General features: G+C 41.3%; 1 protein-coding gene across 9 annotated transcripts in view; it reads left to right on the top strand.

Moving 5' to 3' along the window:
* The window catches only part of Kbtbd12 (kelch repeat and BTB domain containing 12), a 79,653-nt gene that overhangs the window by 27,781 nt on the left and 34,009 nt on the right, over positions 1 to 17,863 (top strand). For 2 of the 9 annotated variants that reach the window (XR_013049990.1, XR_013049992.1), the window contains one exon: positions 14,202 to 14,431. The exons of 6 other annotated variants lie outside the window; for them this stretch is intronic. Coding sequence is in view for 1 of the 3 variants with exons in the window: in XM_076567287.1 (XP_076423402.1) it covers positions 1 to 38 (38 nt within the window). In the remaining 2 variants the exon portion in view is untranslated. Of the gene's footprint in view, positions 2,314 to 14,201; positions 14,432 to 17,863 lie in introns of those variants that run through there. One more of the 9 variants, XM_076567287.1, reaches the window with a different exon arrangement.

Below are 17,863 nucleotides of genomic sequence, written 5' to 3'. Positions count from 1 at the left end.
AGCTGATGAGTGGACTCAGGGCCTTGCAAGCCCTCTGAAACTAAGGTCAATCCCAGGCCTCAAGGCTTCATTTCTTCAAGGTTCCACCACCTCCCAACAATCCCTCAATACTGACGACAAGCAGTTAGGACATGGGCCTTTGGTGGACACTCCAGATCCAAATTGTACCACTCCTTAATAGACATGCATCCAATACTGGGACCTTTCTGAGCCTTTAAAAATGCTTCTAAATCAGCAATTTTCCTTCCCAATGAATTTTTTTCTGAGACTTTTATTTCAGGTTTGAACCATTTACAAATAGAAATAGCAAGTTTTATACTACTTTCTTTTTATCTACCCCCAGAAAACAAGTTTGCCAAAGTCTACTTTGTAGGCAGACTTTTCTATCCCATCAGTCAGTTCCCAAATAACCACACAGAGACTTGTTATTAATTTAAAAATGCTTGGCCAATAGCTTAGGCTTGTCTCCAGTCAGCTCTTACAACTTAAATGAACCCATTTCTATTAATCTATGTGCTGCCCCGAGGCTCGTTTACCTCATCTATGTGTTAGGGTCCTAGAGAAGTCCCACAAAAGACCACCATCCACATATACAATTAGCAAGAGTGTTTATTATTCCAGCATGCTGGGGCCTGCCATCCCACACAAAGGCAAGATGGTGAAGACCCCAATAAGGACATGTGGGCTCCTTTTAAGCACAGCCAAGGGGAAGTCCTAGAGCAATTAGGTCATTTGATTGGGTTAAGCTAGTGGCAATCATATTAGTACATTCTAATTGGCTAGGGCTAGTTAGGAGCTGGTCAGGGCTACAGTTTCCATTTGGGGGCAGGCCTAGACAAGTCCCAGGCTTTGTCCTTATGTGGTTATTTGCTGACTGTGGAGGCTGACTGGTCTAATACTGCATGTATCAGCCCTCCTCATCCTTGCTAATGGGGGGGAGTGTTGGAGATTGATTAAATTGCTCTTTGTTTGTGACTCAGAAACTGCTTGTTCAGTCTCAGGAAACTGAAATTGAAGCCTGATCTCTGAGAGAAGACTAAGTAGCCTGTTATGGTGTCTGCTTGGTCCTCTCACTATGAACTTCCCATGTTGCTTTTTCCGAGTCCCATGCTATCCTCTCATACTCCACCTTCTCTCCAGAATTCTCTCTGCCCCCAAAATCCTGCCTAGCCATCGGCCAATCAGCTTTTTATTAACGATGAGAGCAACATATCTTCACAGTGTACAAAAGGAGTATTTCACAACACTGCTTTTTTGTTTTTGTTATTGTTTTTGTTTTTTGTTTTTGTTTTTCAAGACAAGGTTTCTCTGTGTAACTGCTCTAGCTGTCCTAAAACTCACTCTGCAGACCAGGCTGGCCTCGAACTCACTGAGATGCCTTTGCCTCTCAAGTGCTGGGATTACAGGTGTGTGCCACCACTGCCTGACCAACACTACTTCTTTTATAATCTATTTTTCCTTTTTAAATTTTACTTTATATACATGTGAGCTTTACCTACATGTATGTCTCTGCACCACATTCATGCATTGCCAGAAGAGGCAAAAAAGGGCATCAGATCCCCTAGAATTGGAGTTACAGTGAGACACCATGGTACTGGGAATTGAACCCAGTTCCTCTTTGGAAGAACAGCTAGTGCTCTTAAACACTGAGCCATATCTCCATCCCCCATAAAATCCATGTTTACAATATCCTTTTGCTTCATCTTTATTGCATTTGCAATTCTGAGCCATTTTGTTCCTATTACTTTCCCAGAACTATTCAAATAATTACATGGACAAAGTCTATTTCATGGATACATCAAACTCTAAAGTAGATCAACTGGCTTGAGAGCTTGATTCAGGCTCAGAGTCTGGAAAATGAAAGATTCTACATTTTCCAAATACATGGTTCCAGCCTGTTTGAGTAGCTAAATCCCAGAACATTTTTATCAAGAAAAAATTATTTTAAATTACCATACTTTCATCTGCTTAGTGAAAAATTTCTTCTATGCAGAGTAATATTTATTGAAGAGCTATTAAATGCTAGTCCCTTTACAATAAAGTATTGTTTCGGTTCTCAATTTCTTTTGTTTGTTTTTGTTTTTGTTTTTTGAGACAGGGTTTCTGTGTGTAGCTTTGGTGCCTGTCCTGGATCTCACTCTGTAGACTAGGCTGGCCTCGAACTCACAGAGATCCATCTGCCTTTGCCTCCCGAGTGCTGTGATTAGAGGCGTACACCACCACTGCCTGACCCTTATGTGTTTCTTTTTTTATATATATAGGGTTTTTTTTTTCAATTTTTATTTTTATGTGCATTGAATCCCCTGGAATAAGAGTTACAGACAGTTGTGAGCTGCCATGTGGGTTCTAGGAATTGAACCTGGGTCCTTTGGAAGAGCAGCCAGTGTTCTTAACTACTCTGTGCCATCTCTTCAGCCCCCAGTTCTCCAAATAAGTTCTTGGGGCTGGAGAGATAGCTCAATGGTTAAAAGTACAGACTGCTGTAGAAGTAACTGTCTTATTCAATAAGAAACACAGAACCAATGCAAAGAAGAAAGCCAAGAGGTCAGAGCTAAGAGCTAAAAACCTTACCCTTCCTCTCGAGGTGGTCCTACCTCTCCGAAAGAGACCTACTTCCTGTGTGTCTGTCTTTATAAAGACTTTCTGTTCTCTCTACAAACTATACATGAAATTAGGCCATGAGCATATATATCATATATATATGTGTGTGTGTGTGTGTGTGTGCGCGCGCGCGTGTGCACACACACACACACACACACACACACACACACACACACACACACACATCCCATATATCCCAAATGTTACAAAATAGAGTTTCAGGTCTCTGTCATGGCGCTGGTATACAGACACAATTTTCCTTTTTCACGGTTGGCCTCTGTGCTGGGCAGCGGTCTGGAAGTCTGACTTCCTGACCCATGAGTGACACTGCCGCACCACTGCGGATATATTGCCGTGGCTGTTAGAGTTCATCGCAGCTGCATAGGACCTTGTGAGACCCTGAGAGCTGGTTCTAAGGGAGGGGTTTTCCAGGGCAGTTCCAGTCCCGTTCTTCCCAGCCCAACACCCTAAGTGTGTGGCATCTTCGTGATAAGTTCTGAAGCAACCAAGGACAACAGTGATAGCCTGTATTGTTCTGGGAGTCTCTTGGACCTCCTAACCAACAATTCAGAGGGAGGTTTCCCATGCTTGGCACTAGGGATTTTGTTAGAGTCTATGGCTCTTGACAGGATTGTTATGTACTGTGTGTTTTTATGTAAATATGAGGTAATATGTTTACCCACGGCTTTTTCAAACATCCTTAGTGTTTATTCCTTCTCCCTTCCTGACCCTCTGTATTCTTCCCTTCCCCTTCCTTAGTTAGCGCCCCCTGCCATTTTTAATTGATTTCTTCACAGCACCTGTTCCCTACCATGCCCCTCACGAGAGCTCCTCCACTGCCCATGTTGGTCCCTCTTGCCCTTGCCTGGTTTGTGTCTCCTCACACCTAAAGAATCAGAACTGGAATCCAAACTTAAGAGAGAATATGTTGCAAATGTCTTTCTGGGTCCAGGCCACCTCACTCACCAAGACTGTTTTTCTAATACTCTCATTAAGTCATTGACTCATTGACTTTGACACTTGAGAGTGTATTCTGTCAAGTGCCGAATAATAAGTGTGTGGTAGGTGATAGTTAAAATGATTAAGATCACTTGTAGTAAAAGGTCCAACACACACTAGAGCCCTGATGGTGATCAGCCCAGATACCTCTGTTTGGCCCCCTGAGGGGGCATCACTGTGCTGGGGCGTTTCTTAGAGAACCTCACCTTCTCCGCCTGCTTCTCGCACCACCTGCTGCCCTGTGTGGTGCACACACATGTTTTCCCATGGGCAGTACTCAAAATACCGTGCAGAGTATGTTCGTGCTGCAGACACTAAAGACAAAAGCCTTCATTCAGCAGTCAGATGCTGACCCTCCCCTGTAGATGTAACCAATCGTCTTTTTAAAATAAGAAACACAGAGCCAATGTAAAAGAGAAAGCCGAGAGGTCAGAGCTCAGAGATAAAATCTTACCTCCTGCAGTGCTCCTAACTTCCCCGAGCGAGAGAGAGAGGTACTTCCTGTGTCTCTGTTTAAATAATATTTCTGTTCTGCCTTCTCATTGGTTGTAAACCCAACCACATGACTGCCTCATCACTGCCTGTAAGTACCGCCCTCCAGGTCTTAAAGGCGTATGTCTCCAATACTGGCTGTATCCCTGAACACACAGAAATCTACCTAGCTCTTCTAACCACCACGCTCTTACTATGGCTCTAATAGCTCTGACCCCAGGGCAACTTTATTTATTAACATAAAATTAAAATAACATTTCAGTACAAATAAAATATCACCACATTTCCCCTTTTCTATTTTAATAAAAAGAAAAAAGGCAAAAGGTTATAACTAACAAAAGAAAAACTATATACAAAAGTACAATAACTATATACAATATATACAATTAACAAATACCTAAACGATGTCTAGTCCATTTGTATTTGACAAATCAGAGAAAATAATTCCCTTATCTATCCTATGTTAGTAAGTTCAAAATGTATCTAATTCACTTTCTATCCTAATTAATCTTCAACTATAACTAACTAATCTTCAACTCCCTCAGAGACCCAAGAAGGAAATAATATTAGCTAACAAAAATAAAAACAAGAAGTGCACAAAAGCAGCTTCCAAAAATTTTGTGAGTTGACAGAAACAGCCAGCTGCCTGGACAGTCACCTGAGGTTTCTCCACAGTGTTGGGGCATCATCTTCAGCCTATAGGCTTATGGTATCTGACAGACTCATTTGTGAAGTAGGTTGTACACAAGGTCAACAGTTCAACCTCACATTGGGTGAGAGCAGTCCATGTACCAGAAACACCTGAATTCCACTAGTGTCATGTCATGATTCAGGATTTTAAATTCTGGAAATTGTTGATGGTTTTTGAATTCAGCTGTCCATTCTTCTTGGCTGTGTATATATGGCTTCATCTAAGCATCCCCTTCTCCACATCCCTCTATTAAATGCCAGTCTACTATTGAGAGGCGTGAGCTTTCAGTTGCTGTTCCATTGCACAACAGAAGCCATCGGCCCACTGCCTGTTCAGCTGCCTTCAAAGAAAAGGGTACTGTACCTTTTCCAGATTGTGAAGGCGACTTCAGGGATGGTGCCATATTGTCCTGGCCTCAGAAGATGCCTTTTGATAAAGCCATAACCACACTTGTTTTGGCAGGAATCGGTAGTCCTTTGTTTCGTGTTCTGTCTGTCCATTTTGTCCTGTTGATTTGAGGATACTTTGTTGTCCAGTGGCTAACTTTTGCCACAATGAAAATTAACTCCATATGCAGTTTCTTCAATGCCCATATTTTCTCTGAAGTAGATTGGTACTGCCAGGAGCCGACATGTCTCAAAAAAGAAAAATTTCTAAGTTATTAAAACATTTTAAATGCCATATTCTGTAGATCTCTGAAGGGTTTGAAGATGACCTGTCTAAAATATATCTGCTCAATTTTTAAAACATATCTAATATGACTACAATTTCTATTGTAATGTCTAAGTACTAACTTTCATTTCTTTATATCCTAATAGTTGGTAATAATGTAAAGTATTTAAAACTAGTAATTGTCTTTTTCTTTTCTTTTCTTTCTTTCTTTTTTTTTTTAAACAAGAACCTTAAATCTAATCTCCTTTGCTTAGCCTTTTTCCTAACCCTTGACAACAACTTGTAACCAAACCCCCTAAACAATGAAAATTATCCCAGACCCAAAACCCATTAAAAGAACCAGAAAACCACCTGCCCCACACCACTTCTTTGGCAATGTGGGTGTCATATTCTTAAAATTGCTTCCTGCTGGGTATGGGCGAAGTTATCTTTATCCTGAAAGAAAAATTTAGGTTAATTGTCAAATTCTAGGAAAGGTAACTATATCCTTCATTATTATCCAGTCTGTGTATAAAGCCAAAGTTCAGGGTTTATCTCAAGTCCTTATTCAAGTAGTCTTTGAGACTGGATCATCTCAGCTAGTCATCTCAAAATTGCTCTGAGCACCTTGTAGTTCAAAGCTGATCTGTAGATGATGTTTGTCAGTTCAGTGATATTATTATTGTCCACGTGGAATTGTTGTTGTTGTTGTGGGGCCCCATTTTGTTCCTGGAGACTTCAGTTGATGTTAGGCCTGGCCATGATTTCCTGCAGAAAACTGATAAGAGACTCGAACACAAAGACATATATATGCAGCTAATTGAAGCCTTTTTTCTAGAATTAGTTAGTACTCTATATGACCATTCCTATCTTAACAAAGTTTAAAATGTATATGTATCTATTAATCTTGTAAATTTTGATATAAAATTTATACTTTAAGAAAAGTTTAAAGAATCAGAATAGAATCAAAGAGTTGAGATTAGTAATAGAATAGTCCCTTAATTAATTTGACTTTTGTCCTGTCCCATAGCAGAAAATGGCTCTTTCTGGCATGATACAGGGAGTTTGCATTTTCCTTTTAACAACATGCTTGAGTTTAAAGAAGGAGAGAGCCATTCTCCAACTCCAAAGTCAGCTTTAAATTTTAATTGAACTGGGACTATTAGAAAACAAATAGTGTTAAATCTTTAGAGAAAAGCAGAAACAAACATTTAAGAAGACATAAAATTTTTTAGATAATATATACCCATATGCCATATACTCCCATATACTCTGTTTCCTGGGATAGATGATTTGTCCCTTTTCTTCAGTTGTCTCATTTGTCTTGTGTCCTTCAGATTCCTTAACCTTCATTCTCCTAAAAGACAAAAACAAAAACCTTCCCCCAAGACTAATTTTGGGGATGTTCCTTTTTGGCAAGTTATTATCTGATTAAATGAAAAGACATGTGTTATAGGTACAAGTTAGTTTAAATTGGATGTTCATGCTGGTTGATGAACTATCACCTCCTCTAATTAAGAGGTTTCTCTTGTTCAAATCGAACCTTTATCAATTTTGATGGTACCCACAGCTTATCTTCTCCTGTAGAAACAAAAGCAAAACCTCGTCCCCAACGTAATACATACCCTGGTTTCCATTCTGAGGTCAGCACATCCTTAAAGTATATAGGCTGATTTAATTCTGTAGTTTTTTCTATTACCCAATGTCTCTCTGCAGCTGTTGTTCCTTTCTCATTGGCATTCAGAAAATTCAAAGTTAGAAGAGCATTATGCAGTCTATTTCTGGGGGTTTTTGTTACTCCTTTCTGTTTATTTAGCATATCCTTCAGAGTTCTGTTTGATCTTTCTATAACTGCTTGACCTGTAGATTATGTGGTATGCCTGTAATATGCTTTATATTGTAATAAGCAAAAAACTGTTTCATTTTAACAGAGACATATGATGGAGCATTGTCAGTTTTGATTTGTGCAGGTATACCCATAATGGCCATAACTTCTAGCAAATGAGTGATTACAGAATCAGCTTTTTCAGAACTCAGAGCAGTTGCCCATTGAAATCCTGAATAAGTATCAATGGTGTGGTGTACATATTTCAGTTTTCCAAATTCTGCAAAGTGAAACACATCCATCTGCCAGATTTCATTCCTCTGAGTACCCTTTGGGTTACATCCTGCTGGTAATGGCGTTTGATTATAGAAGGAACAAGTAGGACATTTCTTTACTATTTCTTTGGCTTGTTGCCAGGTTATGGAAAAATCCTTTTTTAAACCTTTACTATTGACATGATGTTTTTTATGAAATTCTGAGGCCTCCAGCACATTTCCTATCAATAATTTATCAATCTCATCATTGCCTTGTGCTAAAGGGCCTGGCAGACCAGTATGAGATCGGATGTGAGTTATATATAAAGGATGACTCCTTTTCCTGATTGTATCTTGTAATTGAATAAATAGTGAAGTTAATTCTGAAGCATCAGGGATAAATTCTGCAGTCTCAATATGTAACACCACTCTTTCAGCATACTGAGAGTCAGTTACTATGTTGAGAGGTTCTGAAAAATCCATTAATACCAACAGAATAGCATACAATTCTGATTTTTGCACTGAATTATAAGGACCTTGTACCACTTTACTTAAATTTTCTGATTTGTAACCTGCCTTTCCTTGTTTATTGGCATCTGTATAAAATGTACAAACTCCAGATATGGGTTTTTGCCGTACAATTCGAGGCAAGATCCAATCAGCTCTCTTTATAAGATCAATTCTGTTGCTTTTGGGATATTTGCTGTTAATTTCTCCCAAAAAATTACTGCAAGCTCTTTGCCAAGGTTCACTTTCTGTCCATAATTTTTCAATGTCCTCCTTAGTTAAAGGTACGACAATTTCTGCTGGGTCTATTCCTGCTAATTGACGAAGTCTCAATTTTCCTTTCCAAATCAAGTCAGAGATTTTTTCCCCATAAGTTTTTAATTTTTTATTTGGTTTATTTGGTAAAAATATCCATTCCAATATAATATCTTCCCTCTGCATTAATATTCCAGTAGGGGAATGCCTAGAAGGTAAAATAACCAAAATGCAATCCAGCTTTGGATCAATACGATCCACGTGCCCTTCATGTACTTTCTTTTCTACCAAGGCCAATTCTTTCTCAGCTTCAGGTGATAATTCTCTTGGACTATTTAAGTCCTTGTCACCTTCTAAGGTTTTGAACAAATTAGTCAGTTCATCATTTTTTACCCCAACAATAGTTCGTAGATGAGAAATATCTCCAAATAATCTTTGAAAGTCATTAAGAGTCTGTAGTCTATCTCTCCTAATTTGCACCTTTTGGGGGTCTAATTTTTTGTAGCTCTATTTTATATCCTAAATAATTAATAGAATCTCCTCTTTGTATCTTTTCAGGAGCAATTTGTAATCCCCAGCAAGGCAAAATTTTCTTTACTTCTTCAAACATTCTTTCTAAAGTATCTGCATTTGAGTCAGCTAGTAAAATATCATCCATATAATGATAAATTATAGATTTAGGAAATTTTTTACGTATCACTTCCAATGGCTGTTGTACAAAATATTGGCACAGAGTTGGGCTATTTAACATTCCCTGTGGGAGGACCCTCCATTGAAATCTTTTAACCGGTTGAGAATTATTATAAGTAGGCACTGTGAAAGCAAATCTTTCTTTGTCTTTTTCTTGTAAGGGTATTGAAAAGAAACAGTTTTTTAAATCAATAACTATGAGAGGCCATCCTTTTGGTAACAGAGTAGGCAAAGGAATTCCAGATTGTAGAGAGCCCATCAGCTGAATTACTTTGTTAATTGCTCTAATGTCTGTTACCATTCTCCATTTACCAGATTTCTTTTTAATAACAAATACAGGAGAATTCCAAGGGCTGGTTGACTGTTCAATATGCTGAGCATTTAACTGTTCTTCTACCAGCTCTTCTAAAGCCTGGAGTTTCTCTGTTGTTAAAGGCCATTGCTGAACCCATACAGGCTTGTCTGTTAACCATTTTAAAGGTAGAGCTGTTGGTATTTTTGGAGGATTATCAGTTGTTGTGCCCTGTTCTTGTATAATATGGATGGCTGGTGACCACTCAAAATAATGCCTTCTAATATTTCTCTCAGAAACATGTGCTAGTTTATGATTTGTTTCTGAGATTGGAGGGATTTTAATCTGAGTATTCCATTGTTGCAACAAGTCTCGACCCCACAGGTTCATAGCTATGTTAGCGACATATGGTTTTAATTTTCCTCTCTGTCCTTCTGGACCTATACATTCGAGCCATCTTGCACTCTGTTTCACTCCAGATAATGTCCCAATTCCTAACAGTTGAACGTTTACCTCCTGAAGAGGCCAAGCTGGATGCCAAAATTCTGGTGCAATTATGGTAATGTCCGCACCTGTGTCTACCAGACCAGACAACAAAATACCATTTATTTTTATCGTTAATTTTGGTCTCTGTTCATTAATAGAAGTTTGCCAAAAAATTTTCTTTATGTTTTCTCCTGAATTTTCTATTCTCTCTTTTTCATCATCCTGACCAGCATGATTTATTCCAATAGTCATTTGGTTATTTCATCGCTCAGAGCAGGGATTTCCTCTACAGCTGCAGGAAAGGTTTGAACTGGTTTTGCTATGGGGGCCTGCATGAGGCCCCTCCGGGAGTTTCCCGAAAACTGAGGCAAAGGATTACCCTGTCTGTCCTTTGTTGATCTACATTCGTTGGTCCAGTGTTTTCCCTTACCACACCTTCTGCATACTCCAGAAGGAAGGGGCATTCTGTTGCCATTGTTCCTTGAAGAAACATTGCTTCTAGGAATGACCTGTTTACAGTCCCTTTTGAAATGTCCTTGCTTTCCACACCCAAAACATCTAACACTCCTCAAACCTTTTGAAATTACTTCTCCTACCCACGTATCATCATGCTCATCAGCCTCAACATTAATTGTTTCTCTAATCCAATCTTCCAAAGGTGCAGATCTTGCCCTTAACGGCCTGATTATTCTTTTGCATGCTGCATTCGCATTCTCAAATGCCAAAGCTTCAATTATTGCCTTACTAGCTTCTGATCCTGAGACCATTCTGTTTACTGCTGAAGCCAGTCTTTCTAAAAAATCTGTGAAAGATTCTTTGGGGCCTTGCATAACCTTTGTGAATGACTCAGGTTTTTTTCCTGGTTCCTCAACTCTGTCCCATGCATTCAAGGCTGCCATTCGACATAAAATTACGGTTTGAACATCATATAAACATTGTGTTTGTATTGAAGCATATTGGCCTTCTCCAATAAGCTGATCCTGACAAACTTGTATTCCTTTATCCCTCCATTGTGTTTCTACATTTCTAGCTTCCTCCTTAAACCACGTTAGAAATTGAATTCTCTGGCTGGGTTCCAGAACAGCTTGTGCAAGGTCCCGCCAGTCCTGTGGTATAATCCTATTATATGTTGACCAAGAGTTTAACATTTGCTTTACATATGGGGAATGCATGCCATAAGATACTATTGCCTCCTTAAACCTTTTAAAATCCATCAGTTCAATTGGAGCCCAGATATTTTGTGTAGCCATTTGATCAGGCATCTGCTGTACGGTTACAGGATAAATTAAGGATGACTGTGTGAAAACAGGCTTTCTTTCTGTAACCTTATGATCCAAACTTGAACCAACTTCACTGTTAAAATTAACAGGTTTTTCTAAAGCTGTTATCCTGGCACTTAAATCGACTATCTTTTTAAATAGTAAAATGAGAATAAGCATGGTGATAAACTGCATAATTCGATCAACATTAATCTTCTCATATAGTTGTTCCATTGTCAGACTGCCTAAAATTTCAAAAACCCAATTTTCTTCCAATGTACACAGAAAACCCATTTTTTCCTTTATGACTTACCAAATATGCGTAGAACAGTAGAAATCCGAGCGAATTTCAAAAGAGCCACCTAGTGTCCTAGGTGTGAATCCAGAGAGAGAGAGAGAGAGACAGAAACAGAGAGACAGAGAGAAAGCAAGAGAGAAAGCAAAAGCGAAAGTGAAAGTGAAAGCGAAGGGGTAGCCGGCTAAAACTTAAAGCCAGCCACTTGTTCCCTCTTGAGCCGAGTCAAGGCTTGGCTTTACAGGCAGGGGCCCTGTTTAGCAGGGCAGGCCTGAGCTGTTTGTAGCACTGGCTTTAAGCAAGCAGCTCACAGTCCAGCCTGAGCCCAAGCAGACCTGGGCCGGGGCTAGGGAGCCGGTTGCTCCGGCTAGGGAGCCGGCCCCAAGCAGTTTTTAATGGATTCTTGTCACGTTGGGCGCCAGATGTAGATGTAACCAATCGTCTTTTTAAAATAAGAAACACAGAGCCAATGTAAAAGAGAAAGCCGAGAGGTCAGAGCTCAGAGATAAAATCTTACCTCCTGCAGTGCTCCTAACTTCCCCGAGCGAGAGAGAGAGGTACTTCCTGTGTCTCTGTTTAAATAATATTTCTGTTCTGCCTTCTCATTGGTTGTAAACCCAACCACATGACTGCCTCATCACTGCCTGTAAGTACCGCCCTCCAGGTCTTAAAGGCGTATGTCTCCAATACTGGCTGTATCCCTGAACACACAGAAATCTACCTAGCTCTTCTAACCACCACGCTCTTACTATGGCTCTAATAGCTCTGACCCCAGGGCAACTTTATTTATTAACATAAAATTAAAATAACATTTCAGTACAAATAAAATATCACCACACTCCCCCACCCACAAGTTTGGTTTCAGTTGTAAACAATTCTGAATTTGGGCCTCAGTTAAAATCTGCACTAATTTTTTTTTTTTTTTTTTTTTTTGAGACAGGGTTTCTCTGTAGCTTTGAAGCCTGTCCTGGAATTCTCTCTGTAGACCAGGCTGGCCTCAAACTCACAGAGATCCTCCTGTCTCGGCCTCCTGAGTGATGGGATTACAGGTGTATACCACCACCGCCCAGCTTGTACTAATTTTTTTTAATTGAGGAAATGTTTGTTTTTGAAAAGCATGTTCTTACAGATAACCTTAAATTTAGATGGAAAGAGCTTCTGCAATGATGTTGAACTAGTCAAGGGGCAGAAGCATTAGTTTCTCAAAGAAACAAAAGTTAGTTATGCGCTCCTACTAAGATGCCCTGGGATTCTCTGGGCACAGAAGCACATGGTGGACTGGGTAAAGAAGCAGGCACCTTTTAAAATCCCATACTGTTGATTATGCTTTTGAATAATCTGTGCTTGCTCCTGAAATGAAGGTGAATATTCATATATATGTTTTGGATTTCTATCAAGTATATATTCTGAAAAGTCAAATTGAAAAGAGACTCCACTTTAACTTCACAGAATGTAGAAAGTGAGGAGCAGAGGCCACCCGTAGAAGCCTTCCGCCTGCACGAGGCAGTCCTGCCCACTGTGCAGCCCCCACTTGTCCAGCTGCATCCTGGAGGCCCCGGGAACAGCCCCAGGCTTCAGGGCCCTCCCCTGGACACATGTTCCCCTACCCTCCTTTCTGGGATGCTCAGGGTCCTCAGGGTCCAGCAGCAATCCATCTCCTCCCAGCGGCTTGTGTGACCCCTTGGTCAGATGAACTGCTGGTTCTCCACAGCACAAGGGTCCCCTGTCCCTGCCACTGCTCTTGTCACTTAGACGGTAAAGACCTCGTCTCGTTTACCTCTTTGTCCCTTACCTAAGGGCTGGCTTTATGTGGCAGATACTTACTTGGTAAACATTTGTTTGCCAACATGAATTTCCCCATGTCTTCCTTCATGTAAAGATTTCCCCTAATCTTCCTTCATGTAAAGTTCTACTTTTTAAAAGTCAGATTAGAGGGCTTTTGGAAATTTTTTAAATAGAGACTTTTCATTTCCTTGTAGAGAGGGAGATGGTCAATGTCAAGTCTTCCCACACAGCTAATGCCCCAAACCATCAATGTTGTTCCTCAGGAAGCCATTCTGTGCCTCATTGCCTTGCTGAAAATATAATAGCATTGTCTGAAACTGACTCAGCTTGAATGCCATTAAAGAGTAATGAAGGGAATTGTTACATAAAAGGTCCAAGTTATTACTGGAAATGCATTCCAAAGATCACTTTAGTGGTGAATTATTTTATAAGAGCACCAAACTTCAATGTAACAAGACTTTGTCTTTTCTTTTGACATTTTTTAAAAATACAAGTGTATTGTGAATTACCTAGGCTGTGCTTTAAAATGGCGTGTGCCTGGCTCCTGTCCTTGACAGCTACCTGCCAAAGTCTGAAAGGAGCTAGGACCCTGATAGTAGGGAGTTGCTGGGCGGTTCTGCAATGAATGGTCATCAGGCTGAACTTTGAGAACACAGATATATTGTGACACTGTCTGTGTAGGTGACACATACTCAGAGTGTTTACTAAACTTGTGCTGCATTAGCCAGCCCTGGGCTGGTTTAGAAGAGACCCGGATGAGTACAGTGCTTCTTCTCATAGCTATAGCACGGTGCACTCCATTATCTGGTCAAAGTGTCCTGACAAGTGATGCGAGCACCAGCCTGGCATGAGCTTCTCTGATTGCAGGAGATTTAAGTTTTCCTTGCTTAAAATGACATTCCTAAAACTCATGCTGAATGGGGCCGAAAATGTGCTTTCCTGTTGCCAGAGGGTCAAATAAGTTATCCTTAGTGCCTCTTTGTTCTGAGAGAAGTCCTGCATGTAGAGCTTCAGTGGCCAAGAGGCTCTCAGCTGGGGTGAATGGCTCATTGTTGCTTGTACATAGTAATAAATTGTTTCCAGCTAAGCACTGAAATCATGTTAACCCTCTTTCATCAGGTGTCCTTAACAGCACTCAGAAGACCAGGCTTGCATGTGGCCCCTAGACTGCAACTTGGCTACAGCAGAGTCTGCCACTCATGCCCTGAAGGTTCTGTATTTCATCATGACGTGATGTTCCTTCAGGACATAACTCCAGCACGCTGCATTATGTGTGTGCTCTCCACGGAGACTCTGAGTGTCTTAGGGACAGAACACAAAAACCAGACGCTGCTTATTGCCTGATACAAGTATGTTTGATACAAGTATGAACTGGGCATAGGAAATTTTAGATCGCTTGAAGTTTAAAATGGTTTTGAGGCCTGGAAAGATGGTACAAGAACACTGGAGTTTAGTTCTTAGCATCCAGATCAGTCAGTTCACAAACTGCTTGTAACTCTGGCTCCAGAGGATCTGATGCCTTCTTCTGATCTCTGCAGGTGCCAGGGTGATGCAGACTTACATGTAGGCAAAACATTCATACACATAAAAGTAAAATAAATACATTAAAAATAATGCATTCAGAATCCCTAACGGTAGAATACAGGTGTTAGTATTTTTAATAGTGTGTGTGTGTGTGTGTGTGTGTGTGTGTGTGTGTGGTTTGTATGCATTCGAGCACTCAAGTACACCACTGCACATATGTGGAAAACAACTCTTAGTAGTTGGTTCTTGCTTTCCACTTTGAGTTGGGGTCTCCTTGTTTCTTCTGCTGCATTGCACACTCCAGGCTAGATGGCCTGTGAGCTTCCAGACATCCTCCTGTCTCTGCCTCCCACCTCCCTGTAGAAGTCCTAAAATTACAGAAACAAATCCAGCTTCTTACATAGATTCTGAGAATCAAACTCAGGTCCTCCAGTGAACAGATCTAATACTTTTACCTCCCGATCCATCTCTCCCACTCTGATCTTCTTTCTTCAAATTCTGTCAAGCCCCACTTAAGAGAAAGACATCAGGCTTGGCACCTCAGGAAATACAAAGGTGCACACCATGTCTTGAAGGACTTCTGCTTTGTGCCTCCTATGCTTTTGAGCTGGGATATATTTGATTGGTGGATCTTTGCAGAGGTAATAGTGGGGGGTTGGTCTGTATCCTGTTAGGTGGTCCAACCCAAGTCAGGAGAGGCTAATCATCCTGGTAGGCAGGCAAGCCCGTGGAGAAGAATCAAGTCTCATTCACACGTGGTCTGCTTCTGAAGCCGTCCAGGTACTGAGTGCTGAGTTCTTTGGTGCTTAGCACTTGCCTCATTCTACAGTTAGTCATCGGGAAACAGGTGACCTGGGAAAAGGGTGAGGAAACTGCCGTTCATCCGTTCACCTCAGTTTCAGTGAAGAAAGAAAGTGCTGGGAGTTCTGTCCTCAGGGTGCTTTAGGCTAATCTAATAGAAAGGGCGGAGAGAGGGAGAGAGCGAGAGCACATTTTTCTAGGAACCTTGATTTCCGTTTAGGGGACAAAGTCTCATCCATGGAGACAGGAATGACTTTCTGGGAGGGTGTAGGCAAGCTAGGAGACAGGAATGACTTTTTGGGAGGGTGTAGGCAAGCTAGGCCTTAAAGGCACAGGAGTATGTCAAGCTGGGGAAGGAGTGTCAGAGAATGCAGCCTGAGAAAAGGACAGAGAGAAAGGTCTTGACTCTGTGGGGAACTGTTGAGCTATCTCAACCCAGGTGCAGGGCGGGAAAAGAAAGCCAGGGATGTGAGGAGGGCAGGACCTGGATTATCCAGAGCCTTGTGCCCCTTTAGAGGAAGGAGTAGATATGAAAATAAACACAGTCTACAGAACTGGTGACTAAGAACGATATGGAAGACAATGGCACCGTTCATCTGGGGCTGTTGCCTCTCACCTGTGGCCTAGACTGGTCATCTGCTAAACTTGCTCAGAGTTGCTGTTCCAGCCCCATCCTGACTCAACAACCCTCAGGCCTTTGGAGGCCCTGCAGTACACACTGGCACAGTATGGGAAGAGACCAGGAAAGATGAACTCAGGGTCTGAAATGCCCGGGTGTGACTAGAAACACCGCTGCCCAGTGCTGGGTTGAGACGACGGCCTAGGGTTGCTCACGGTCTACTGGATGGGACTTGACTGCAGCTCACGTGGCACCAGTGGCTCCGCGCCAGGGCTTCCTGTGTCCTTACTTTCTTTCTCTTATTTTTCTCGGTTGTGTCACTCTAGGACTGTCTATTCACCTTCGACTTGGAAGGCACAAAACAGTTCAAATATGTGGCTTTTTTCTCTCCAAAATCAAGCTCTAATACATGAAACTTGGTCTTTCTGCTGTTTTTTTTTTTTTTTCTGAGATTTTTGTTTTTGGGGGGATAGTGGGTTGTGGTATTCTGCTTGAGTAGCAAATAAAGTGCAAAGCAGATTGTTAACATTCTCAGCTTGGTGAGAGATGTGTGGGAACCACCAACCCAAGTTCTCTGGACCCAAGGCATACCGCTGGTTAGCAATGCCTAGCATTATCCAGAATTTGGTAAGAGGAAGTAAGAACTTTTTACTGAAAATGCCCAAGAGTCCCTGTGTTAGGCTTTAGAAAGTGACAAGTTGATTTTTTTTTTTAAGGTTTTAGGCTTGACACCTAGAATTCTAAAATAACTTGGGGGGAGGGTCAGAGAGCTGACAGCTTTCATGAGAATGAAGCAGATTTGTCAGAAGCATCCCATTAGTAGGCAGGGGCTAAGATCCACCTGGGAGAAAGAAGCCGGGCAGCTCAGAGATGGGCCACTTTGACTCCAAGAAGCTGAAGATTTCTAGAACGTTCTTCCCCACAGTTCTTACAGCTCAAATGCTTATGGCTGGTAAGTGGCTCTGTGGGGTCAGAGAGAGCATCTGATGCCTGATGGGTTTTGGCTTTTTGAGACAGAGCCTTACTCTGTAGCCCTGGCTGGATTGATACTCATTAAGTAATTTGGGCTGGCCTCATACTTATTATGTAGCCCAGGCTAGGCTCAAACTCATGGCAATCCTCTTGCCTCAGTTTCCCAAGTGTTAGGATTACAGGCATGTAATACCATAGCTTTTGGCTGTCTTGACCTGATCCTCTACCCAGGTTGAAAAGAAATGTCTAGGAGCCTTTGACCCTATGTCAATAAACCAGCAATTGTACACATAAAAATTCACTTGAGAGTAGTCACAAGCACTCAAGAATTTCAGAGAACACTGGTGTACTAAAACCCCACAGAACATGACAGAAAATAATGGTCATCTGAGCACCAGCCACATGTGTGCCATGTTGCTTCGATGCAGTATACACGAGGAAATATGTAAAAGAAAATTCCCTTGGTGATGCCCACGAGTGCTCTGAGTTACTCCTTGCTTCCTCCTTTCCATGGTTATTATCTAAGCAGTTTGATCCTTGTCACATTTTATGCAATTGGCATTATTATCTTCAGTTTATAGGTGAGAGTGACGGAGGCTTAGAACAATTAAGCAATCAACCGCATTTGGCTATCAAGTAGTGCTACAAGGATGTGAACCAGGATCTGTTTCTAAAGGTCCACATGCTTTCACCATGGCACATGGGTGCCCCACCACCGCCACCACATAGTCAGTGCCCCACCCCAAGCCTAATTTAGCAATGCAAGCAACTTTGGTAGTTTGTCATAAATGTTAATGAAATCCTTCTCCTGCTTTGGATCGAGCCCAGAACAGGGTAGAATAAGCCTGCCACCTTGAAGCTGCCC

This window comes from Peromyscus maniculatus, chromosome 3, assembly GCF_049852395.1.
Source record: "Peromyscus maniculatus bairdii isolate BWxNUB_F1_BW_parent chromosome 3, HU_Pman_BW_mat_3.1, whole genome shotgun sequence".
Lineage (NCBI taxonomy): Eukaryota > Metazoa > Chordata > Mammalia > Rodentia > Cricetidae > Peromyscus > Peromyscus maniculatus.
This window is presented reverse-complemented; position numbering and strand designations above follow the sequence as displayed.